This window comes from Pagrus pagrus, assembly GCF_965226575.1.
Source record: "Pagrus pagrus genome assembly, chromosome: 5".
Lineage (NCBI taxonomy): Eukaryota > Metazoa > Chordata > Actinopteri > Spariformes > Sparidae > Pagrus > Pagrus pagrus.
In genome coordinates, this window is record NC_140189.1 from 698,579 (window position 1) to 725,497 (window position 26,919).

The following is a 26,919-nucleotide window of genomic DNA, read 5'->3' on the forward strand; positions in this document are numbered from 1 at the left end:
GGCACTTTGCCCTTGCCTCATGCCCTGCCCCCTTTTGGGTGATAACAGCCCCTCTAATTTGACTGGTGGTTAATATAATGTAATAATTATGTGCTCTCTGCTAATTTAATAGCATAAATTAAGAATATCGTATGGATTTTTTGCTATTGGATGCCCAAATCTGACAGCCAGACAGGCAAACAATCACGTTGTAGTCAATCGATATTGATATAATCGACTGATATTGACAGTGTCATTATATAGAATAAATAGAATAAATAGTTGGGATGATGGGTTTTCAGTCCCAGTCTCCATCAAAGTGGACGAACCTGACAGTAAGACACTTTATTTTGCTGTTTTATAATCTGTTTAATGTGACTTTATTGTAAACTAATTACATTGCTGTGGTGAAGCAGAATCATTGTTTTTTTTGACAAACATTTGTGTTTAATTACTCGACCGTTAACTACAAGTTGTAAGGACGAGAAAAGAGGTCAGTTTAGGTCCACTTCCAACGTTACTTTATGCTGTTTACAAGATTCATTATTAGAAGGAAGGTCAGCTCAATTTCTGTGTGTTACTAACATTAAAATATCTGGTCCTGGCAGTCTGTCGAGTGGACAGACTGGTAAACCAAACTCCATTCTAAAAGCAGGTCCTCTTTCAAACCATCGTTCTGCTCTGGCCAAGATCTTTACATTGTTGCCCTCAAACAACAATGGTCTTCATCTTGGCCAGAGAAGACAGATGGTTTTAAAAGAGGAGTAAAGGAATCCATCTATGTCAAACTGGAACGGTCGTGTTTGGACAGAGGAGGTGGCCTACGATATTACTTATCATGCAGTACTTTTTGCACAGTAAAGTAACTTAAGCTGTATTTCAATGAAAAAATGTTATTCAAGTTCAAGTTTCCTACCAAGGAATATTTAAAGTTGGATAAGTATTATGGCAAACATGGTTTCAATTAAGTTCTACTTCATGTTTTGTGTAGAAGACAGTCATGCATAAACTGAAAAACAGTAAAGTCACATCTACTTTTTCAGATTTTACTCAATCCACACCAAATTTAGTATACGGCATTGTGAGACAGAGATACACATTTCTATCATAATTGAGTAAGATTGGTCAAAAAACATGGACGTTATCAATCATAATATCATCGCAAAAAAGTGGTGCTTACAATGAATTAAACATAACTTAATAACCATTGGTCCAATCATGACACGTAGATATCGTCATGACACGATTGCAAATCGGTCTACTAAAGCATTTTGACCACGACCCATAGGGGTGCCACAAACCCCACGATCACCTATCTAAAAATCTGCTGGACAAAATTTTACCATTTTTGGGATGCATAGACTAAGGGTGAGTATCTGAGGGGGCGAATTGATTGGTGCAAGTGGGCATGCCCTATTACATCATAAATAATAAATTGGCCATAACTATTTGTCCAATCATCATGAAAGTTTGTAGAACTTCTAGCAAAACCCTTAGGGGCGCAACAATTACCGAAATTGCATATCTCGAAATCAGCGCCACTTACTTTCACCAATTTTGGTTTGCATAATCTGGGGGCGATTGTTACTCTGAAGTGCCATATTAATTAGAGGACGTGGGCGTGGCCTATCACTGAATAAATTATAAATTGGCCACCACCAACACAGAAATTGAAACATCATCAGGCTGACTTGGTTACACCAATCTAAAAATTGAAACATACCTTCAGGCTAAGGTTTGGAATAACTCTACCAAGGCCCCACAAATACCAAATTTTTCCACCTCAAAACCTGGTGGATAGAATTTCACAAATTTCTCCAAATCTTGTGGCCTAATTTTGGAAGATTGTGCTTCTTGAGCGAAGTAGGCTGGAACCCTGCAAATAGTCACTTGCGGCTATATTTTCACAGTAAACACTGTAGTTACAACTTTACAGAAGCTCTTTTTTGATGTGTTTCGATCTACAGACACAATCGGCACACATGTAATTTACTCAGTAACATCAATAACTAACCTGTGATGAGGTGTTCGACACAGACGGACATGTATTGACTGGCTGGGTCTCACGGTTTACCATTTTCATCCTCTCTGTGGATGACCTGAAGCCACAGATCTCTTCTCTTATTGTCTTACTGTTCTGTGGGGAAAATAAATCACAACCTTTGATATTTTGTATTGTTTGACATGAAATATGCACACAGCGGCTTTTAGACATGGTGCTATTAGATGTTTTCAATGTGGTGCCAGCACTTTGACAACGTTGGTTTCCACCCAAAGGGAGGTGTGATCATTCTGTCGACAGCACAGTGACGCGTGACTGCTCTCATCTATAAATAAAATCCGCACGTACAGTATGTGTTAGTTTTTCGTAGATGGCTGGCAACCATGTTGACAGTGTTGGGGAAGCTACTTTGCCAGCGTAGCTTGTAAAACTACATGTAGTTCAGCCTCGCAGTAGTTTGAACAAACTACATTTCTACCCCTGGAGAAATGTAGTTTGTAAAACTACTGCTAAAAAAAGTAGCTTTAGCAACTACTTATACTCATTATACTCATTTAACTCAGCGTTAAATAAATCAACATATGGTGTATATGAAACAAAATATAATAGCCTACAAAAAATTCACATGCCAGCAGAAATATGCCTCTCAACTCAAGTTTTACTTTTTAAAGAACAAAAGCTGACATTTTTGGTCAACATCACAGGAACTTCAGAGGCACTAACACTAGATTCCAGGGCAGAATCGTTTGTTGACACGACACATGAGCAGTCTCTCAAAGTTTTTATCAGACAGCCGGTTCCGTTTGGCACTAAAAACATCTTTACCAACACTAAAAAGCCATCTATATCCAACATGTACATGCTCAAATATGGCCATGGTTGGGCTGGCGTGTTCGGGGGCGCATCGGTAGCGGGAGGGTTGTCCATGACGTGCTTGTACCATATGAGCACTGCCTTCCTTGGCATAAAGACCCACCCACTCTGTGGAGCATTTGAGTGCTGCCAGGGCAAGCCAATCAGAGGCAGCGTTGGCTTAGCTTTTTTCAAAGAAAAATAAAATAAAATTTATATTATATAGGTTTTTTTTTATTATAAAAAATATTTCATGTTATTGCCCAAAATTGTAGTTTGTAAGTTGAGTAGTTAAACTACAAAAAATGACCCAAAAAGTAGTTGAAATACTTGACGAAGCACAAAATATGAATGTAGTTTAACTACCAGCAAGTTACAGCAAATTGTAGTTAAGCTATGTAGTTCAACTACATGTAGTTTAAGTCTCCCCAACACTGCATGTTGACCATAGTGAGTGTGACATCCTTTGTCCCTCTTTGATAATAAATCAAAGAGAAAAGTGATGTTTTGACAATACTATAAAATTATGAAAATCAAATTCAGCCAAAGGAAAAGGGGTTCTTCCTTTTTGTTGTGGAATTTCGGCTCGCTTGGCCATTCAGGAGAGATTAAGAAAACTCAGAGACACTGATGACTCACGTTGAAGTAGTTTATACAAACTTGCAAGGAGGAACAAACTAACAGCACAACTGTATGCCCAGTGCATTGTCAAATGAATCCTCCCGAACCTTCTCTAGTGTCAGGTTGTATTCTCCAAGCTCAAAAAACGTGGGAGACAGTTAGTCTGCTTACAGCAGATAGGTCAAAGGCCATGCTATGAGTTTACATAAACAACAGCCTTGGTTTGTCAGAGATCTGTTTTGTAGACATATCTACAGCAGCTTCAATCTGCTAAGTTTGCAAAGACCATGAGAGGTATAAACTCACAGATCGGACATCACTATCCATACCTTATCAGGCCTAACCTTTATACAGGGTACGTACGACATCTTATCTTGTGAGGCCAGAGTGTTCTGGGCTGTAGATTTTTCTCCCACACTTTTCTTTGAGGTAGCAATCAGATATCATGCCATCTTAATTTTTATGCTTTTATGCGTGTCAAGAATGAGACCACTATGGCAAGAAGGTTTTAGTTTTGACTAGTAGTTTACAGTCGTTATAGGAAGAATGGTGTTATGGATATCTGAAATGACAATTGTTGATAGGAAGAATGTATTTATATCTGAAATATATACCGGTCTAACTATTAAATGTTAAAAGGAATTGCCATAGACCCCTGTATGTCTATGTTAGGCTTAACTGTTAAGCCTAAATTAGCTGTTGCAGTCTGCCCTGCGATGAAGCTCAGAAAACACATATTCTTGTCAAATTTTTTGTAACTGCTTAAAAGTCTTGACTTGTTGTGGCATTCTGTTTCACCTTGGCCTGCTTCAGTACCTATGCACTACAGTAGCTAGGAAGAGAAAAACCAGTAGCTAATGTTAGCTTTAACAAGCTTTTTCAAATGTTGCCAGGACAGCAGCAACACACATACATATACATACAAACACACACACACACACACACACACACACACACACACACACACACACACACACACACACACAGTTTCAATTCAACTTTTACCCAATATTGTTAGTCCTAACTAGGGTTCAATAAATATTGTCCTGACCAATTCCGATATCCGGAATTTGGCTGATTATCTGTTATTATCTGTATCTGTGTTTTATTTACCCGATTGCTAATAAGATATATTTATTAAAAAGTGTGCTACTTTGGCTCTGCTGTACAGATGTCTCTCCTTTCATATGACGTGCTTGCTGCTGTGTTACTGCAGTGATGCTGCGGGAGTAAAGGGGGGGCTGCACTTGATAACTATAGACGCTAGGTGGCAGCAGAGTGCTTGAATCCCGATAACGACAGTAAAATCCTGATGACAGGAACTTATTTTATACCCCGTTTGACCACAATGTGCTCGGCAATGGCAGAGTGGCGCTGTGCGTATCTAGGCTGGTTGACTCCACAGGAAACGGATGTATGTAGTGTAACGGCATGTTAATATGACTGCTTCGGCAGATAGTTCACAGAAGATCTGTTAAACTTAAATAAGTTAAATAAAGTAAAGATGTGTAACTACATATTTTTCAGTCTGCATTGCGTATACCCACTTCTAACTCCCCTCTGATGCGCGTCTTCATTACATTGTTTGAGGGAACTATAGGTAACTGCATACGTGTGGATGCAACTGTCGATAATGCTAATGTAGCTGCTCAGGGATTTTAGCTGTTATTTTTCTGATTTTGGCAATGTAACCTATGAAAACACAGTAGTTAAGGTTTTAAGGACTATGCCTGTTGGTAGCTGTAGTTGATTTTGTCAAATTGTAATTTTATGGTTATTGCTCTTCAGACGATGGAGCAAAACTAGCTCATATGTGCTAACGGCAGTCGCCACTTGTTGCCATAGCAATGGTAAACATCATGTAATTTGTTTGTCTGTCAATGCACCATGTGGGGGTAGGGAGACCTGTTGGACGATGGCCCATTGGGTGAACAAAAAGGTCCACTGTAATGCTAATTAGCTTTGTAGTCAAAGTAGCCCTCCTGACTACCCACCTGCTGCTGCTGTCTGCTACACACACATAGAATGTGAAATTTATATATACCGGGAAACAGATCAAGGGGAAAACCCCTCTCCCCTACTTACTACATTTCACAAGCTCAAACAATTCTTAGTTTTAGTCTTACTTGTGTATTATGTCTTTGATTCGTATTCTGTTTTACATGTTGATGCGCAAAAGAAGGACAATGAAATCTTGAAAAGGTTGACATTGTAAGAAATGCTCCATTTAACTGGAGGAGGAAGAGCACTGCGGTGCGTCTCTGTGTGCGTAATGTGTTGCGCGGATCTCAGTCCTCTGATCGGACAGGACAGGTCATAAGAACTATCATTCTTATTAATAAGGGATGGGGTGTGGGTGAAAAAATTCATCTTTGACGAGGAACACATTAATAACATAACCTGTAATGGACTCCAGTAACAGAAACATTAAGGTTGTCTCCCCTTTAAGAGAGACGATGCAAGCGTTAATGCACGAGACAGAGTTTAACTTCACTGATTATTGAAAATCTCCCGACTCCTGAGCGCCATCACTGCTGTTTCCTCTGGAGAGTATCCTCTGTACTGTCCTGTTTATAACTACAGATTTAGTTTTGCTGCTTAAATGAGCCATGATATTTGCTACAGTGACATTACTACGTGCATGGAAAGGAAATGTTTAAATGACTGAAAGCGGCCTTTCTAATCATTAAAGCACAGTGTACATGCGTTGTAAACCTGTAAGGTGCATGTTGCTATATGAATACTGAGCCCTCTATTTAGCAGGTAAATCACGGTGACATTGACTTTAGATCAAGGGCCCATTGACATTTTTTTTACTGCAAACACTTTCTGCTGCTCCGGGATGCACTAGCAAGGCACCTGATCACACCTCATTTTAAGACCGTCGGTCTAAAACTACCAAAGACACAGCACAGCGCCAGGAAAAAGATGGGCCCTGATGCTGGAGGATCGTTGCAGGTTATGTTATTAATATGTTCCTTATCATCCTTTGACTCTGTAGTCTCACTTAATATCCCGCCCACACTACTCTGATTGTTACAAGTCACAGGAGTAATAGACAATCACCACTGAAGCCTTTCAGTGCCACTGACAGGCACAGAGACACAGGCTAGATAGGAGAATAGCTCTGGTGAGCTGGCAGAGCTGCATTACAGAGGTAAGGTAGCAGGTATTTCCAAAGTTAAAAAAACATCACAGTCCTCTACACTGAGGTTCCAAAAACACAACAATCCCATGATCTATTTACTTTATGACAAGCATGCCCAGTTTCCCAGTTACAGCACTGATAATGCCCCAACAATGCACTTTGTTGTAACACTAGTGATACGTTAGCTGAGAGAGTTAACAATAGCAAGATAAAACAGTTTATTTCTGTACCCACAGCTAATGTTATAGCTTTGAATAACTTGGGAGCCAGTGCAGCTGGAACTTATTTAAGCTTCCTTAGCCCTATGACAACGTGAGTTTGTTAACTGGTCCATTATTTAGCCAGTTGCCTCGCAAAAAATTGTTAGGCTTTACAATAATTTCTTGCACTTACCAGGGCCGTACCAGAACTGCATGTAACATCTCTGTTAATCCCAGAAGTGGAATAGCTTGTATTTGCATTTCTATAGTCCTTTTCCAGTCTATACAGTCTATACAACACTTGTAACATTCACCCATTTATACAGTGATGGCAGAGGCTGCCAGGCAAGGCCGACCTGTTCATCAGGAGCAATTCGGGGTTCAGTATCTTGCCCAAGGATACTTCAATGTGCAGCAGGGGGAGTCGGGGAAATTGAACAAGCGACTTTCCTATTACTGGACGACCCACTCTACCTCCTGAGCCACAGGCCCAAGCCCAACCTGTACATGTACAACATGTACTTGTGCACAGTACAAGTAGCCTACAGTTTTGAGTTACTTGCTGTGTACATTGAGTATTTCCATTTTCTGCTACCTCTTATGTCTTGGCGCGACATTATTCAGGCAACATTATACTTTTTACTTCACTAAATTTATTGATAACTTTAGTCACTAGTTACTTCGCTGATTCAGATTATAAAATAAAAATCAACTGATAAATTGATGTACTGTTATAGATGAAACTATCCAGCAGTATAAACACAATTAACTTGAGCTTCCCCTTAACCTATTGCAACATTAAAGTTATGAATACATTAATGCATTAGTAATTATAATCCAGTAGTTTAATATATTATTCTGAAATGCACTTTTATTTTATATAAAACTATGAACGTTCTATTTTAATTAAACAGATGCTCAAAGGTATTTATGTTAAGTTTTGTATTGGAGCTTGTGGTATCTCAAATTCTAAATTTTGACACTAACATTTTCATATTTAATGTGAATGCATATCTGTTCCAAATATTTGGTCTCCTTCATAACTAATAATCGTTATCAGTATCAACCGTGAAAAAAAACATATCCGTTGACCCCTACTACTATCCAAAGTAATGATGTGATCAACTAAATGTCGCCAAAAAAACAATATCAATCATGATTTCATATGCAAATACGAAATCTTCAGATAATATTATGCACAATGCTATTAGCATCTATACCTGTTTTTAAATATCGTCTAAGGAGGCACCTCTTGCTGAAATATTCTCAGTCCTGATCCTTATGTAGCAATTACTCATTTCGTCAATGTAGCATAATTCTTTTTGGACTGTTGGTGACGTGACCACTTGGACCTGGTTAGGAATAGGGCTTAGGTTAGGTTTAGCCTTAGGTTAGGGTATCTTTTGTCTGGTTTGTATAGTTGAGAGTCTTATGTGTACATGTATGAATATGTTTTTCATTTTATTCTTATGTTGTTTGTCTGTTTTTGTTTTTGTTTTGTTTTGTTCAATTTTTATTTTATACGTATGTATGTAAACGTGTATGTATGTATATCGTACTTGTATCTACGTTGTGCCTGGGCCCCTCTTAATAAGCTTTTTAAGCTTCCTAGGGTGTCCCATTTCACATAAGATTATTGCAGATTTAAAGGAGTATGTTATGTTATACATGGTTTTAACTGATGTGAATAAAGAAAGAAAAGAAAAAAGCCAAAGTCTTTCTACTTCTGTCTACCAGTGCACACTTAACCTTATCCGTTACACACACGGTAAACTCAACATGAAACATGAGAGCTATATTTGCAGAGTTGCAAAATGTTACCTTAGAGATCAAACACTGAAGAAAGTGTGGAATGTTCTCAATAAATTTATGCAATAAAGTTGTGTGGAGAAAAGCAGGTGGCCATCAGCTTAGACTCATCATTTCTGTTACAGTTACATTACAAAGGCTTCTCCTGTGATTGCACATCCTCCTCTGTCTGCATGATAACAAAAACTAGAAAACATCTGTGTTATAATGCAAAACCAAATCATCAGCTAAAACAGATTATTTTTTCTACTGCTGAGAAAAATTCCAGCTCAAAAATACTGTATTATGATTCACAAGAAAAATACATTTATTATAGAATTCACCCGCCAATGAATTTTGACCACGATGATTTGCAGATCTACAGGACAATGGTGTATACAGGTTCTTATTTCATTATACAGTAACAATGCTGTGAAAACTACAGAAACTTGTTAGAGTGTACTTTAAGACCATGGGCTGATAATGAGACTATGGGCCCACCCTCAGACTGCCATAAATGACCCCCCTCCTCTTACCCAGCAGCCTCAGACCCAGTTTAGCATGGTTTTTATGATGATCATTTCTAAGGCTTTCCTTGAGTTAGCAATTAAATCTTTATTTGACGAAGAAGAGCACAAGAACCCTGCATAGTTGCTACACGTGGAAATGACTGTTTGAATGTGTTACAGGTATCCTCGTGTCAGTGAAGACACGTGCACAACAGAGCATCCATAAGCTGAAGGATAGCTATGACCACCTTGTTCAAAGAGTCACAGAGCTGCAGGAGCGCAGTGATAGACTGGTAAGTCCTTACAGCAGCTTCATACTACATCTGAAATTAAAGGTCAAATCAAATCAAATCAAATCAAATTTTATTTGTATAGCCCAAATTCACAAATCACAGTTTGCCTCAGAGGGTTTTACAATCTGTACAGAGACGACACCCTCTGTCCTTCGACCCTCGATTCGAGTGAGGAAAAACTTGCCCCCAAAAAAACCCTTTTAACAGGGAAAAAATGCGGAAGAAACCTCAGGAAGAGCCACAGAGGAGGGATCCCTCTCCCAGGACGGACAGACGTGCAATAGATGTCGCATGTACAGAGCAGATCAACGAGATCACAATGTATACAATTATAATAGATGGTTGACAGGAATGAAAGTACATAAAGAAGTATTACAGAAATAATAATGAAATGCACATAATGGAAATGTGACTACTAGTAATAACAGTAGTAGTGGTTAATGGTAAGGATAGTATGTAGTAATGCATTACAATAATAGTAGTGAAACGTATGTAACAGAGATATGACTAATATTAGCAACAGTAGTGGTGGGTGTCAGGCAGGGCCATGGCAGTAGGCGCATCCACGATCCACGACCCAGGTGTGGCCAGGATCCATGAGAGCCTGTAGGACTAGAAAGCACAAGGACTCCGGGGAAGGAGTGAAGTCAGTGACATGCAGAGATGGGGCATGTATACAGGCATAATGTATACAGATGGAGAGGAGAGGAGGAGAGAGAAGCTCAGTGTATCATTTGTCCCCCGGACTGGGCCTATAGCAGCATAACTAAGAGCTGGTCCACAGAAGAGGAGCTTGGTAACTGAAGGCTCTGGCTCCCATTCTGCTTTTGGAGACTTTAGGAACTACAAGTAATCCTGCGTTCTGGGAGCGTAATGCTCTAGTTTGGTAATAGGGTAGTATGAGCTCCTGGAGATATGATGGTGCCTGACCATTAACAGCTTTGTAAGTGAGGAGAAGGATTTTAAACTCTATTCTTGATTTTACAGGGAGCCAGTGCAGAGAGGCCAATACAGGAGTAATATGATCTCTTTTCTTAGTTCCTGTCAGTACACGTGCTCACGACTCTTTAGAGACTTGTTAGGGCAGCCTGATAATAGAGAATTACAATAGTCCAGCCTGGAAGTAACAAATGCATGGACTAGCTTTTCTGCGTCTTTTTGAGACAGGATGGGCCTGATTTTTGCAATGTTACGTAGATGAAAAAATGCAGACCTTGAAATTTGTTTTATGTGGGAGTTGAAGGACATATCTTGATCAAAGATAACTCCCAGATTCCTGACGGTGGTGCTGGAGGCCAAGTTAATGCCATCCAAACTAGCTATATCATTAGATAATGCATCTCTAAGGTGTTTAGGACCAAGTACTATAACTTCGGTTTTATCTGAATTTAACAGCAGAAAATTGCAGGTCATCCAGGTCTTTATAGGTGCTTTATAGGTTTCCTTAAAAGGAAACCTATAAAGCACAGGAGGTTAGCACCCTGGTATAACTCGGATACCCGCAAATTGAAGCAAACATCACGGAAATTTGAAAGGAAATGGCGTTCCACCAACTTGGAAGAATCCCGCTTAGCCTGGAAAGATAGCCTTAAAATATATAGGAAGGCCCTCCGCAATGCCAGAGCAAGCTATTACTCGTCATTAATAGAGGAAAACAAAAACAACACCAGGTTTCTTTTCAGCACTGTAGCCAGGCTGACAGAAAGTCACAGCTCTACTGAACCATGTATTCCTACAACGCTCAGTAGTAATGACTTCATGAACTTCTTTAATGATAAAATTTTAACTATTAGAGACAAAATCCATCATCGCTTGCCCTCAACTGGCACTATTGTATCTTTAAACACAGGAACCTCAGAAACAGTTGTAAATTCTGACTTATATTTAGACTGCTTCTCTCCCATTGACCTCCACCAACTAACTTCGATGGTTTCTTCATCTAGACCAACAACTTGTCTCCTAGACCCCATCCCAACTAGGTTGCTGAAAGAAACTTTACCTTTAATTAGCACATCTTTACTAGAAATGATCAACCTGTCTCTATTAACAGGATACGTACCACAATCCTTTAAACTAGCTGTAATTAGACCGCTCCTTAAAAAGCCTAATCTTGATCCAGAAGCTTTAGCCAACTATAGACCTATATCCAACCTCCCTTTCCTCTCCAAGATCCTTGAGAAAGCAGTCGCCAACCAGCTATGTGACTTTCTTCATAAAAATAGTTTATATGAGGATTTTCAATCAGGTTTTAGAGCACATCATAGCACAGAGACGGCACTGGTGAAAGTTACAAATGACCTCCTAATCGCTTCTGACAAAGGACTTGTCTCTGTCCTGGTCTTACTAGATCTTAGTGCTGCATTTGATACCATTGATCATCACATTCTACTACAGAGACTGGAACACTTAATTGGCATTAAAGGACCCGCATTAAACTGGTTTAAGTCCTATTTATCGGATCGATTTCAGTTTGTACATGTTAATGATGAGTCATCCCTGTATACCAAGGTTAGTCATGGTGTTCCTCAAGGCTCCGTGCTTGGACCCATACTATTCACCTTATATATGCTCCCTCTAGGAAATATAATTCGGAAACACTCCATAAACTTTCATTGTTATGCAGATGATACACAGTTATACCTATCAATAAAGCCAAATGAAACTAATCAGCTTACTAAACTCCATGCATGTCTCAAGGACATTAAGACCTGGATGACCTGCAATTTTCTGCTGTTAAACTCAGATAAAACCGAAGTTATAGTACTTGGTCCTAAACACCTTAGAGATGCATTATCTAATGATATAGCGAGTTTGGATGGCATTAACTTGGCCTCCAGCACCACCGTCAGGAATCTGGGAGTTATCTTTGATCAAGATATGTCCTTCAACTCCCACATAAAACAAATTTCAAGGTCTGCATTTTTTCATCTACGTAACATTGCAAAAATCAGGCCCATCCTGTCTCAAAAAGATGCAGAAAAGCTAGTCCATGCATTTGTTACTTCCAGGCTGGACTATTGTAATTCTCTATTATCAGGCTGCCCTAACAAGTCTCTAAAGAGTCTCCAGCTGGTCCAGAATGCTGCAGCACGTGTACTGACAGGAACTAAGAAAAGAGATCATATTACTCCTGTACTGGCCTCTCTGCACTGGCTCCCTGTAAAATCAAGAATAGAGTTTAAAATCCTTCTCCTCACTTACAAAGCTGTCAATGGTCAGGCACCATCATATCTCCAGGAGCTCATATTACCCTATCACCCAACTAGAGCATTACGCTCCCAGAACACAGGATTACTTGTAGTTCCTAAAGTCTCCAAAAGTAGAATGGGAGCCAGAGCCTTCAGTTATCAAGCTCCTCTTCTGTGGAACCATCTTCCTGTTTTGGTCCGGGAGGCGGACACCCTCTCTACCTTTAAGAGTAGACTTAAGACCTTCCTCTTCGATAGAGCTTATAGTTAGGGCTGTGTCCTGGACCAGCTCTTAGTTATGCTGCTATAGGCCTAGTCCGGGGGACAATGACACACTGAGCTTCTCTCTCCTCCCCTCTCCTCTCCTCTCCATCTGTATACATTATGCCTGTATACATGCCCCATCTCTGCATGTCACTGACTTACTTCTTCCCCGGAGTCCTTGTGCTTTCTAGTCCTACAGGCTCCCTTGGATCCTGGCCGCGCCCGGGTCGTGGATCATGGATGCGCCCACTGCTATGGCCCTGCCTGATCGTGGATGCGCCCACTGCTATGGCCCTGCCTGATCGTGGATGCGCCTACTGCTATGGCCCTGCCTGATCGTGGATGCACCTACTGCCATGACCCTGCCTGACACCCACCACTACTGTCGCTAATATTAGTCACATCTCTGTTACATACGTTCCACTACTATTATCGTACTGCATTGCTACATACCATCCTTGCCATTGATCACTACTACTGTTATCACTAGTAATCACATTTCCATGTGCATTTCATCATTATTGCTGTAATACATCTTTGTGTACTTTCACTCCTGTCAACCATCGCTTATAATTGAATACATTGTGATCTCGTTGATCTGCTCTGTACATGCGACATCTATTGCACGTCTGTCCGTCCTGGGAGAGGGATCCCTCCTCTGTGGCTCTCCCTGAGGTTTCTTCCGCATTTTTTTTCCCTGTTAAAAGGGCTTTTTTTTTGGGGCAAGTTTTTCCTCACTCGAATCGAGGGTCGAAGGACAGAGGGTGTCGTCTCTGTACAGATTGTAAAGCCCTCTGAGGCAAACTGTGATTTGTGAATTTGGGCTATACAAATAAAATTTGATTTGATTTGATTTGATTTGATTAATGTCCTTGAGACATGCATGGAGTTTAGTTAGCTGATTAGTTTCATCTGGCTTTATTGATAAGTATAACTGGGTATCATCTGCGTAACAATGAACGTTTATGGAGTGTTTCCGAATTATATTTCCTAGAGGGAGCATATATAAGGTGAATAGTATGGGTCCAAGCATGGAGCCTTGAGGAACACCATGACTAACCTTGGTATACAGGGATGACTCATCATTAACATGTACAAACTGAAATCGATCCGATAAATAGGACTTAAACCAGTTTAATGCGGGTTCTTTAATGCCAATTAAGTGTTCCAGTCTCTGTAGTAGAATGTGATGATCAATGGTATCAAATGCAGCACTAAGATCTAGCAAGACCAGGACAGAGACAAGTCCTTTGTCAGAAGCGATTAGGAGGTCATTTGTTACTTTGACCGGTGCCGTCTCTGTGCTATGATGTGCTCTAAAACCTGATTGAAAATCCTCATATAAACTATTGTTATGAAGAAAGTCACATAGCTGGTTGGCGACTGCTTTCTCAAGGATCTTGGAGAGGAAAGGGAGGTTGGATATAGGTCTATAGCTGGCTAAAGCTTCTGGATCAAGATTAGGCTTTTTAAGAAGCGGTCTAATTACAGCTAGTTTAAAGGACTGTGGTACGTGTCCTGTTAATAGAGACAGGTTGATCATTTCTAGTAGAGATGAGCAAATTAAAGGTAAAGTTTCTTTCAGCAACCTAGTTGGGATGGGGTCTAGGAGACAAGTTGTTGGTCTAGATGAAGAGATCATCGAAGTTAGTTGGTGGAGGTCAATGGGAGAGAAGCAGTCTAAATATAAGTCAGAATTTGCAACTGTTTCTGAGGTTCCTGTGTTTAAAGATACAATAGTGCCAGTTGAGGGCAAGCGATGATGGATTTTGTCTCTAATAGTTAAAATTTTATCATTAAAGAAGCTCATGAAGTCATTACTACTGAGCGTTGTAGGAATACATGGTTCAATAGAGCTGTGACTTTCTGTCAGCCTGGCTACAGTGCTGAAAAGAAACCTGGTGTTTTTATTTTCCTCTATTAATGACGAGTAATAGCTTGCTCTGGCATTGCGGAGGGCCTTCCTATATATTTTAAGGCTATCTTTCCAGGCTAAGCGAGATTCTTCCAAATTGGTGGAACGCCATTTCCTTTCAAATTTCCGTGATGTTTGCTTCAATTTGCGTGTATCCGAGTTATACCACGGTGCCAACCTCCTGTGTTTTATGGGTTTCTTTTTCAGAGGGGCAATAGAGTCCAGTGTTGTTCGCAATGAGCCTGCAGTGCTATCAACAAGATGATCAATTTGTGAGGAACTGAGGTTAGCGGAGGAGTCCTCTATTATATTAAGACATGGCATTGAATTAAGTGCCAGCGGTATAATTTCCTTAAATTTAGCTACAGCACTATCAGATAGACATCTAGTGAAGGAGTTTTTGCCTAATGGTGTGTAGTCCAGTAATAGAACTTCAAAAGTTATTTAGTGATGGTCTGATAAAAGAGGATTCTGTGGAGAAACTGTTAGATTTTCAATCTCGATACCATAAGCTAGAACAAGGTCAAGGGTGTGGTCAAAACAGTGAGTTGGTTTATGTACACACTGAGAGAAGCCAATAGAGTCTAATAATGAGATAAATGCAGTACTAAGGCTATCATTAATGAAATCCACATGAATATTAAAATCACCTACAATAATTACTTTATCTGATTTGACGACTAGACTTGATAAAAACTCAGAGAATTCAGATAAAAATTCTGAGTAAGGACCAGGTGCTCGATACACTACAACAAATAGAACTGGCTGTAAAGTTTTCCACGTTGGATGTGAAAGACTAAGAACAAGGCTTTCAAATGAGTTATAATTTAATTTAGGTTTAGGATTGATTGACAGACTTAAGTCATAAATAGCTGCAACACCACCTCCTCGGCCGGAGCCTCGAGGAATGTGAGTATTAATATGACTAGGGGGAGTGGATTCATTCAGGCTGACATATTCTTCAGGATGCAGCCAGGTTTCAGTAAGACAGAATAAATCAACATTACAATCTGATATTAAATCATTTACTAATACAGCTTTCGATGACAGGGATCTGATGTTTAGGAGTCCACATTTAATTGTCTTGTCTTGTTTTGAAATTGTAGAGTTGCTGTTAATTTTTATTAGATTTTCATGCACAACTCCTCTTCTGCTGACTTTTGATTTGATTAATTTAGGTGGTCGGGGGGCAGACACAGTCTCAATAAAGTTTTGGGTGTGCAACTGATCTAATGGAAGCTCAGAGAAGCGTGTAAGACTGCAGCTCTGCCTCCTGGTCTCAACTCTGGGTTGTCAGGTTGATGGTTGGCTAATAAAATGGGTCAGATTTCTAGAGATGAGAGCCGCTCCGTCCAAAGTGGGATGGATGCCTTCTCTCCTAATCAGACCAGGTTTTCCCCAGAAAGTCCGCCAATTATCAACAAAGCCCAGATTTACTGGGACAGCAAAAAAGAAATAGTGAGGTTGTAATGCTCCACATATACCAGAAGAGATTATTATTATTTATTTACAATAGGAAGAAATGCAGCTTGGGGAGTCTGTGTTTGTGTTAGCTAACTCCATGAGTTGGCTCCATGAGAACTCCAATTGAGCTCCAAGGCTTATACACGACACCTAGAGTGACGGGGAAGGTCTCATTTTTCAAATCGAGTTGCAATCTGCTCATATATGGGTAATAAAATATATTGACTGAACATGTCAAATTTTACTTATACAATGAACAGTAACCAATATAGGCTACTACTACTACCCTTCTTAATCAATGCCATAGTAATTATCAACATCAAAAATGTCATTCATAACCTAATGGATTCCTGTGCTGTTTATGACACCTCTATGCCACAGCTAACCATGCATCTGTCCCCCTTTTGTGGAGAGGCCATGGTTGTTCTATTGGTTGAGGAATTTGGTCAGTACTAGCAGAAGGTAGCGTTAAGGCCTTTCTACCATAACACTTTCTGATAGGTAGATATGCTTCAGGGGTGTCAAACTCAATTTAGTCCAGGGTCCACATACTTGACCTCAGGAGGGCTAGACCAAAAAAAAAATATAGCGTTATAACCGATAAAAAACAACATCAATGAATTATTCCTTTTCTTTTAGTGTATTTTAAGTAAAAATACACATACTGAAAATGTTACAATTAATTAATAATCCATCTACAAACAGCTAGCCTGTCTTATGAAAAATCAGTGCACTTTTAACATGTCCCAGTTTCTCCATTCTGTCAGTCTCAATATCCTTGTTTATAATCAAATTCCTCGGAATCCATATAATCAAAGATCTGTCATGGTCCCTTAACACCTCCCACCTGGTGAAGAAAGCTCAACAAAGACTTTTCTCCCTAAGGAAACTCAAACAGGCCAAACTTCCACCTCAGCTCCTAGTTAACTTCTACAGAAGCACCATAGAGAGTATCGTCTGCCACTGCTGAAAACTGGAAGGACTTGGCCCGGGTGTTAAAAATGGCACAGAGGATTGTGGGAGCTTTGCTCCCAAACCTGGACACAGTGTATGCTAGCCGTCTACGCAAGAAGGCTAGCAACATCAGTAAGGACCCGACCCAACCCACCCAGGTCATAGTCTCCTTGTCCCCTTGCCATCGGGGAAGAGATATAGAGCCATCAAAACCTGAACTAACAGACTGAAGTACAGCTTCTTCCCCAGAGCTGTGGCCTCCATCACCCCCCATCCTACTGTAGCTATTGAGGACTGAAAAAATTACTGCATTGTTTTTAACTATGTAAATTTACTGCACTGTTTGCACTGTCACTGATTACCTTCTATCTTGTTTATTTATCTTGTTTTTATCTTGCTGTCTTTTGTTGCTGGTCTCTGAGGGTTTACCAAACAATGACAAATAAAAGTGTTCTATGTCTTGTATTAACAAAAACAAAAAATTAATAAAAAAATACAGATCACAGTGGATCTACAAAGACACAGAACAGTAGTCATATGCATTATGGAACTTAACAACAAGACAGCACGTTAAATGCTGTGTTGCACTGTGAACTGAACAAATTCATTTCCATGCATTTCTACTCCAGTAATGCTGACATCACTACACCAACTACAGTGGAAGTTATTAAGGAGGCATTCTGCATTCCAAACTTTGTTCAGGTCAGGGTGAAGCCTCTGACGCAGTATTTTACATGAAGTGGGCCATACTCTTTAACTTGACCCTGAAACCTGGCAACTCTTAGCCTTCAATATTTATCATATTCATCAATATTAGACATCAAATCTTGAGCAGTTGCCAGTTTCATTATGTCATTTAGGTGCTTATGTGTAAGCCTGGCACGCATTTTAGTTTTATTCATGCTCATGACAGAAAAAGCCTGTTCACATACAGTAGTTAAGTGGTCCCAAACATACACAAAACTTTGGCTGCCAGGGCTGCTCCACATAATCGGTGCAACCAAGGCTCGCCATTTCGCCATTACATAATTACATAATCACCATCAGAAAACAGCAGACCCTGTCATGTTCTCTCACACACGGGGAGGGATGCTGTTTTCTGGGGAAAAGTTCACTGAAGTCTCAGTCGGGAGGGCTGACCGTCGCAGTCATTTTTTTCAATACAAGTTGCCAGAGACAGTAACCACAACAACACATTTACATTTACATTTAGGGCATTTAGCAGACGCTTTTGTCCAAAGCGACTTACACTAAGTACATTTGTCACAAGAAAGAAACCACAACATATCACCGTTGATGAAGTAGAAAAGATAGAAGCAATATTCAAGCCCTCATCAGAGCAAAGTAGCTGCTATTTATCAAGGATACCTTTCATAAGTGCGATGATGTAAGTGCTGAAGGTAGGAACATACAAGTGCATATAAGTACTTTTTTTTGCGGGGGGGGGGGGGGGGGGGAGATTGGTGCTATGCGGGGTCGAGGTGAAGTCTGAACAAGTGAGTCTTGAGTCTTTTGCGAAAGATGGCGAGCGATTCTGCTGTCCTGACGTTGGTCGGAAGTTCGTTCCACCACTGAGGTGCCAGAACAGATAAGAGTCGGGAACTCGCTGTGCGGTCTTTGTTTGCTCTCAGCGATGCCGGTACCAGCTGGCCGGCTGATGTAGTAGAGCGAAGTGCTTGCGCTGGGGCGTGTGGTCTGATCAGTGTTTGGAGGTAGATGGGAGTAGTTCGGTTGACAGCCTTGAAGGCCAGCACCATGGTCTTGAATCTGATGCGGGCCGCAACAGGAAGCCAGTGGAGGTCACGGAGGAGGGGGGTCACATGGGAGAATTTGGGTAGATTGAAAATGAGGCGTGCTGCAGCATTCTGGATACGTTGCAACGGTCTAGTCGCAGAGGCTGGGAGTCCAGCCAATAGCGAGTTGCAGTAGTCGAGGCGGGAGATGACCAGCGATTGACCCAGGAGTTGCATTACTTCCTTTGTGAGGAAGGACCGGATCCTGCGAATGTTGTAGAGGGCAAATCTGCAGGATCGGGCCGACACGGTGATGTTGGGGGTGCAGGAAAGTCCATCATCGAGGATTACACCCAGATTCTTTGCAGTCGATGAAGGCGATACTGTGACGTCTTCAACAGTGACCGACAGATCCGTGTGAGGGCAGTCTTTCCCCGGGATGAAGAGGAGTTCAGTTTTACTAAGGTTGAGCTTGAGATGATGGGCAGTTGTCCAAGCGGAGATGTCTGCCAGACATTCCGAGATGCGCGTGGCAACATGGGTGTTGGAAGATGGGGGAAAGGAGAGGAACAGCTGGGTGTCATCAGCATAACAGTGGTAAGAGAATCCATGTGATGTGATTGCAGAGCCTAGTGATCTAGTGTATAGTGAGAACAGAAGCGGTCCGAGTACTGAGCCTTGAGGGACACCAGGTTCCAGGGAGCAGGGTTTGGACAAGAAGCCATTCCACATGACCTGAAAGGTGCGTTCTGTCAGGTATGATGTGAACCAGGTCAGAGCAGAGCCAGTAATGCTAAAGCACGTCCAGGGTTTTAGAGAGGAACTAAAGAAGAGATACAGGTCTGTAGTTTTTAATATCAGCTGAGTCTAGAGTGGGTTTCTTTAAGAGTGGCTTTACGTTTAAGTTGCAAAGTCATCAGCAGTGAGGAAGGATGGAGGGGGAGTGGTAGGAGGGGTGAGGAGAGAAGAGAATATGGAGAATAGTTTCCTGGGGTTGGAGGCAGGTAGAAGGCGGATTTGGCTGCTGAAACCGTTGACGAGACGTCAGACAGGAGGTGGTGGTAGTGAGCAAGTTCATCTGGATGATGTGATTTTTTCCATTTTCTCTCTGCCGTTCGTTGCACCGATCTGTTGGTTCGTAGCGGTTCAGACAGCCAGGGAGGGGGTGGGGATGATTGTGCCGGTCGGGAGGTGAGGGGACAGAGAGTGTTTAAAGAGGAGGAGAGGGAGGACAACAGAGCGGAGGAGGCTTCCTCGGTGGACAGCTGGGAGAACTGTTCTGTGGATGGTAGCGAGGAGAGAGTGGAGGGAGAGAGGGATTTTAGGTTGCGGCGGATGGTGACCATGCGTGGTGCAGGGGCGAGGACAGCAGTGGACTTCAAGGGGAGAGAAAAACCGACAAAGTGGTGGTCCAACACAATGAGTGGGGTAACAGAGAGTGCCGAGGTACTACAGGACCTTGTGAAGACAAGGTCAAGCTGGTTCCCGGCCCGGTGGGTGGGTGGAGTGGGGGAGAGTGTGAGGTCAAATGTGGAAAAGAAGCTGATGAATTCAGATGAGCACAGCTTCTCAGGGGGGATGTTGAAGTCCCCAAGGACGACGAATGGTGTGCCATCATCTGGGGAGGAGCTTAGGAGGGCGTCCATCTCATCATAGAAGTCGCAGAGAGGACCAGGAGGGCGAAGGATCACCACAATGGTAATTGTGAAGGGAAGGGTGACAGAGACAGCGTGGAATTCAAATGCAGATCTGGGTAGGTGGTCAGGGCTAAGGACCTGGTAGGTCCACGTGGGTGAGATGAGGAGTCCAGTTCCTCCTCCTCGACCTGTTTGTCTCGGGGAGTGTGAGAATGAGTAGGCAGTCTGACACAATAGTGGAAAGTTTTTTGTTCTGAATTGCGTCACATAATCACCGCCATTCAACTGTGGGTGCCACCTGGCTCTGATGCCAGGGACAGATGCTGTTTTTTGGGCAGAAATGTGATGAAGAGTCGGTAGGACAGACTGGATGACACTTTTCTACATATGGGTGCGATATTTTTTTCCTCATATAAGTTGCCAAAGACACTACTTGTTACCACCTTACTGTTGTTTGGTCCTGTAACGTTGCTTTGTGGGTCATTTTTCTTTTATTTGAAGAAGGATCTGTTTAGCTATCAGACTGATCTGTGCCTCTGGCTTTTCCATTCACACAGACGCCAGCTCGCATTTACTCTGATACTACCTACCTACTACTACCAGATCAGAGCTGCAGTGAAACCGTCCCCCCTCTCAACATCTGAAAGGGCAGTGTGAATAGTGCTATTGTTAAAATGTGTCCAGGCCCGCAGAAATGTGTCCTTTAAATCTGAATCACACTGCAAGTCAATTACCTCAAGTTGGATGCCAACCTGCAGATCTGAAGCCTTGACTGTGAATGGCAAGCACCTGTGAACTCTTTCTCAAGTTCACAAAAAACCTGGAATCTTTGCTGAAACTCCTGCATCAGTCCCATGATTTTGTCTGTAGTACACGCCGATCTGGTCCAACAGTCCGACCACAGAGTTGAAAATGTAATTTGCTGTTGTAGTGTCAGTCATTGGCATCAGCTCGATAAACTCCGGTCAGTCAAGGAACTATGTCAGTGCACAGGGCAGGGCTAGCTTCCCTCCCTTCCACAGCAGAGGAACTACAAGCATCCTTGCCACTGGTTCCAGGTTCAGGTTCGGTAGCGGTAGGTTGGGTGACAGCAATTGAAGTTGCGACGTGATTGAAAAACGCAGATATTTTTGCCTGGTTTTCCCTCTGGGGCCGACGTTCGTTCATTTTGGTTTTAGTGTTGCACTGAGCTTAAATCTTCAGCTTGGGTTACTGTCAATCAAACCAGATCCTCTTCTTTGCTGGGTGTGTAGGCAGAGATAAGCCACACCCTTGGTAGGGACACGAGAGAAGAGCATTCATGGCTCAGGAGTCATACGCATATAAGACACATGCTTTGTCCCTTTCTTTTTGGGGGGGCACGGGGCTTCCTTTGAGTGGTAGGTGACACACTGCTTTTTACTTCTGGCAATTTAATTTATGCTTCAAAAATCACTAATGTGGTATTCATCTGTATCAAAGAGATACAGATACTGTTCATGAGAGTGTTTCAGTTGTGTGTGTGAATGAGTTGGCTTTCATATGTGTATGTAAGAGGTAATTCTGAATAACGTCCTGATAGGTTGAGGCCCAACAACATACTGACTCTTCTGTCTCCATCTCTTTTAGGAACAAGAGAACCAGAAACTTCAAGCCCTCCTGAAAAAGCATGGAATAGACTTATAACTTGCTAAGCTAACTGTTGTGGAAGTACTGTTCAAAGTTGTTTATATCATGTACCTCTTTGCACCATTTTTAGAAACATTTAAACTACACATTTCATGATGAACTTTCCATTTTAGACCTGATTTCAGTATTCCTCCTTAATGGAACCGTGAAAATGGAAAGCAGTTGAAGGTCTGCATACATTCAAATGATATTCACGTGCTACTGGATATTGCTCTATAAAGCTAAAAGGCCATTGCCTTAATTTGCTCATAAATATTTGAAACATTCCTCAGACTGATGTCTTGTACATAAAACTTAATTTACATGACCACTTCAAATACTGTATGTTGTGTACATTTTTTTTTAATGAAAAATAAAAAATTAATGACAATAAATAAAATAAAACATTTATCAAATAATCTTACAAGACTCTTGTGAGAGAAATGTGTGTTCATTTTTAATTCTCTCATAAGAAATGTGTGATCATGTTTGATTCTCTCTTAAGAAATATGTAATCATGTTTGATTCTGTGCGTCATAAAGAATGTTTCCTTTGTACGTCGACATGGTTACCCACTGTCCTTCACACTTGGCATACTTATGTTAGCAGACTCTGGGTGTCTGAAGATATAGATAGAGATGATCCTTGAAGAGATGCCCGACTCCCTTAATAATAATCAGCTTATGGATGACCTTGACCAAGAATTACACATATATTACCTGGTGCCCTCCTGTCGGATGACATGATGATGCAAGAAACTGCATAAAAGAAAATGTAATGTTACTGTAAGCTTTTGGTGTGGCTGTCCATATATACATGCTATACCAAGATCTTCTCTGTCGACAGATACGTGTTGTATTAAAGGTGCTCTATGTAGTTTTAACCAGAAGAGAAAGATCTTCATTACCTTGTTTATGCCTAAACAAACTAACTAAACAAATTCTATTTGTATTCATGACTGAATAAACAAACTGACCTTAAAGTACAACATGATTTCATACTGTTTACTTTGTTTGAAACTAGAAAGGTGGCAGGGTCTGCCGAATATAAACTGTTTGTGGACCTTATTTTTCCTCTGAGAACAGCTTGTTTATTCAGTTATGGAAAAGATAGATATTTCTACACTCTAACAAGTTTGAATTTATTCTCCAAAACTGCGTAGTGCCCCTTAAAACTCATATATTGAAGTAAGGATGTAGTGGTCATTTGTCAGATAATTAAAATCAAACTTTAAACCAAACTTAAAAATCAAGGAGCCACTGCTGCACTTTGGGCTGTCATGTACGCAGGGAAAAAAAGTGCAATGTCCAGTCAACGTTTCTTTGGTTTTCGTAGTTTATTTTCCAAAATAACAAGCAAGCAAACAAAGAACAAAGGAAATCTGTGTGAAGTATATCCAACTGCCATAACTTTCGACACCGTGACAGAGCTTTTGAGAGGGGACAGAGAACAGTAAGGTGTGAAGGCATGTGGCTACAGTGGGCGGATAGTAGCTGGACCCTGTATAGCCCAGCCGTGCTTTGTATTCACTGCAACTGTACTGCCTCCTTACAGGCGCTGATGGAGTGACAAGCTGTGGATTGTATGAGTAGCATATGCTGCACCACCTGAAAAGCCTTCCAGGTGGTGCACCACCTGGTTCAGCTGATTGACTCCACAGGAAGCGGATGTATGTAGTCTAACACATAATGACTGCTTCAGCTGATATTTAACTTTAACAGCTCCTCTGTGAACTAAGTTAAGTAAACTAAAGATGTGTAACGTTAAGTTACTGTTTGTACTTGCATAAGCCTATAAGTGAAACATAGTCGGACGTATGTTTACGCCCAGCTCGGAGGCAGTGTGGAGATCACTGTTAATAAGGTGTGACAGAGTGTAACCAGGGTGCAGATATGTGGCATAGTTTTCAGTCAGTATTGCCTATACCTACTTCTAAAGCGCCTCTGATGCGCATCTTCATTACATTGTTTGAGGGAACTGTAGGTAACTGCAAACTGTGGACACAACCGTCACAAATGCTAATTTAGCTCCTCAGGGATTTTAGCTGTTATTTTTCTGATTTTGGCAATCTAACCCATGACAAACACATTACTGCAGTGCGCAGAATAAGGCTTTACAATACTGTGATTGTTGCCATATATAATTGTTAATTTCTTTATTTATGTCTTTATTGTAGTAACTAACTGATGAAAAAAAACTACTAAGAGGTCATTTGAATGTCTAGAAGCATGCCCTCCATTTTTTGTGAATGCAATTTTAAGATAATCAGTATCCATGTTATCCAACAATATTCATTTTACTAAGCTGCTGACACAGTTGCGCAGCGCGCATTTGTAGTGTTACTGCACAAAGCGGCAAATGTTATACAGTACATTAAGTAACTTCTAACGTTGTATAAATCACACCCTCCAGGAAATACACAACACTGTGGTTCTTCAGTTATTGATCATCAAATAAATGTAAAAAAGGAGTGCAGTAGGACTAAAATACAGGAATAAAAATATATAGGCCTATATAAATAAATGCAATGGAATTTACAGCCTGTGTTACAGCTTGTGAACAGGCAAGCTGGAGGAGAGTATTTTCCCCCATCTGTTTCCCGGGAAAGGGCCACAGCCAGGTCTATGCCTAATAAATGAGTCCCTTCACAAACTGACTAAGCGTTTGCTTACGAGCACCTCGTTGATGTGGTTGACCAGCCTTTTTTCATCTCTCACTGCCACTGAGGGAAATTTCTGAGGGAAATCAGGTTTCCAGGAGCTCAGACTTTCCCCCTAGATCCATCAGTTTGTTGTGACACACCAAGCCCGGTATTCTGGATTAACACAGGACTATGTTAATTGGCGACCTTCAGCCAAATGCGTCTGTGGTTGTCCTAGCCATAGATATATATATAAAGACTAGATGTCTTACGGCGGAGTCTAGAACGTCATCACAGGTCGGCCATCTTGGTCCAGGTTAGCTTTCTGGCTGGATCTGTGGAACCTGAGGTAAAGTCAGTGATCTGCACAAACGCTAATACTCTTATCTCGCTGAAACCTTGACGGATTTACAAACAGTTTGGTTTCTTACAAACGTCATTAACGTGGTTATAATTCTGGATGCTTGAACATGTTGAAATCGCATCTTTTCTCTTTGAAGAAATCATCACAGTTTTAGTTTTAAGGATTTGTAGCTCGTCTTCTGGTTTTATAATGGGTGTGTATTGCGTGAGCTAGAGTGCGTGACATCATCGCTAGAGTGGAGAGCAGCTGCAAAAACTTTAGAAAAAATTCTCTTCAGCTTGATTTGTCTCCCACATCTTTTACTTTACATAGACATTATATACATAGAAATGTAGGAAATCTTGTTGTTATCTCAGATGTAGGACTTACACTTTTGGCTGTAGAAGCCCTCGAGTGACAAGCACTCCAGCAACTCCCCCATAAGCTGCAGTGTTAACTTTGAGCCTAAATTTCTTGAGTGGAGCAGACGGTACCAGTTTTGTCTCTCGCTCTAGCTCCCTCATTTTTCACTCTACAGAAATAAAAAACACATCACAGGTTCAGCAATGTCTCCTGTTACTCACTGTATACATATTTTGGCCATAACCATTACACTTTTGTCTAGACCTGCAGGTGTTTGGGAGGTGTTTTCTCATTCATCCTTATGGGGAATTTTTCAAATTTCATTTTACTACTGCTTCAGCATACTGTACGTTCAGCAATAGAAACCGTTCAACTATCAAAATGTTCAGCTTTTTAAGCTCTTTCAACCTTGTATTGTTCAGCTTTTTAGCTTTTCAAGTTTTTCAAATATTAAGCTTTTTCAAAAATAATAGTGGATGAGTTTTGAGGAGGATTTTCACATTTGCTTCCATATTACTTTCAACCTCTTCTTGTTTTAAAATATTTTCATTCAAAATTGGAAATATGGACTTGTATGGGTATTCGTCTCAAGGCCTCAATTATTCATAAGTATGCAGTGTCATAAATACATCTCTGTACAGGGTGGGGATTTCAACATGCAGCATTTCTTGATGGATAGCCTATTTGTAAAAGGAAATTTTGTAGTCTACCTATTTTAGAACATTATTCTATTTTTTAGAACATAACATAATTATTCATAAGTATGCAGTGTCATAACTACATCTTTGACGTTTATACCAAACCGTTTGAAAATCGGTTGAAAATTGAGCAAGTTATGGTTATTTAAAAAGTACGCGTTTCATTACCAACACAATGTTGTGGGTGAGCGAGCTACCTGTATCAAGATGGCCGACCTGTGCGGACGTTCGACTCCGTTGGCCAGCAACGCGGACGAGACATCTAGCCTTTATATATATATTTATGGTCGTAGCTACAACAGATGTTGAAAACAGGAAGAGAAGACATAGCTGTCCTCGGATATGCCTCTTTGTTCAGGTTTCCTGCAAAAGGTGCAAGGTGCAAAACAAACCTGAGCTCCTGTTTAAGAAAACGTGTCTAACCCTCAGTCGCTGTATCAATGCTGCTGGCTGTTACGGAAGACATTGCAAACAGGAAAAGCGAGAGTTGCTCTTCCTGTGAATGTGCATCTCTAATAAACCTTTATTAAATACACTTACTTGTCTTTGATCCTGAGTAAACATGCATCACATAGAAGAACTATGGAACCCTTTCAAACGAAAAAGAAAAAAAAAATTACGGGACTCGAACTCATCATACTCATTGAGGGAAAAAAACCTCCAGCAATGACCAATCCACC

At 40.9% G+C, this 26,919-nt stretch overlaps 1 protein-coding gene across 6 annotated transcripts in view; it reads left to right on the forward strand.

Moving 5' to 3' along the window:
• hvcn1 (hydrogen voltage-gated channel 1) overlaps positions 1 to 22,623 on the forward strand; it is a 46,648-nt gene extending 24,025 nt beyond the window's left edge. For 5 of the 6 annotated variants that reach the window (XM_084352396.1, XM_084352393.1, XM_084352397.1 and 2 more), the window contains 2 exons: positions 9,280 to 9,392; positions 22,156 to 22,623. In XM_084352396.1, the coding sequence (XP_084208522.1) occupies positions 9,280 to 9,392; positions 22,156 to 22,212 (170 nt within the window). In that variant the 3' untranslated portion in view covers positions 22,213 to 22,623. The remainder of the gene's footprint in view (positions 1 to 9,279; positions 9,393 to 22,155) is intronic. The other variant, XM_084352398.1, reaches the window with a different exon arrangement.
• Positions 22,624 to 26,919: the final 4,296 nt, after the last annotated feature.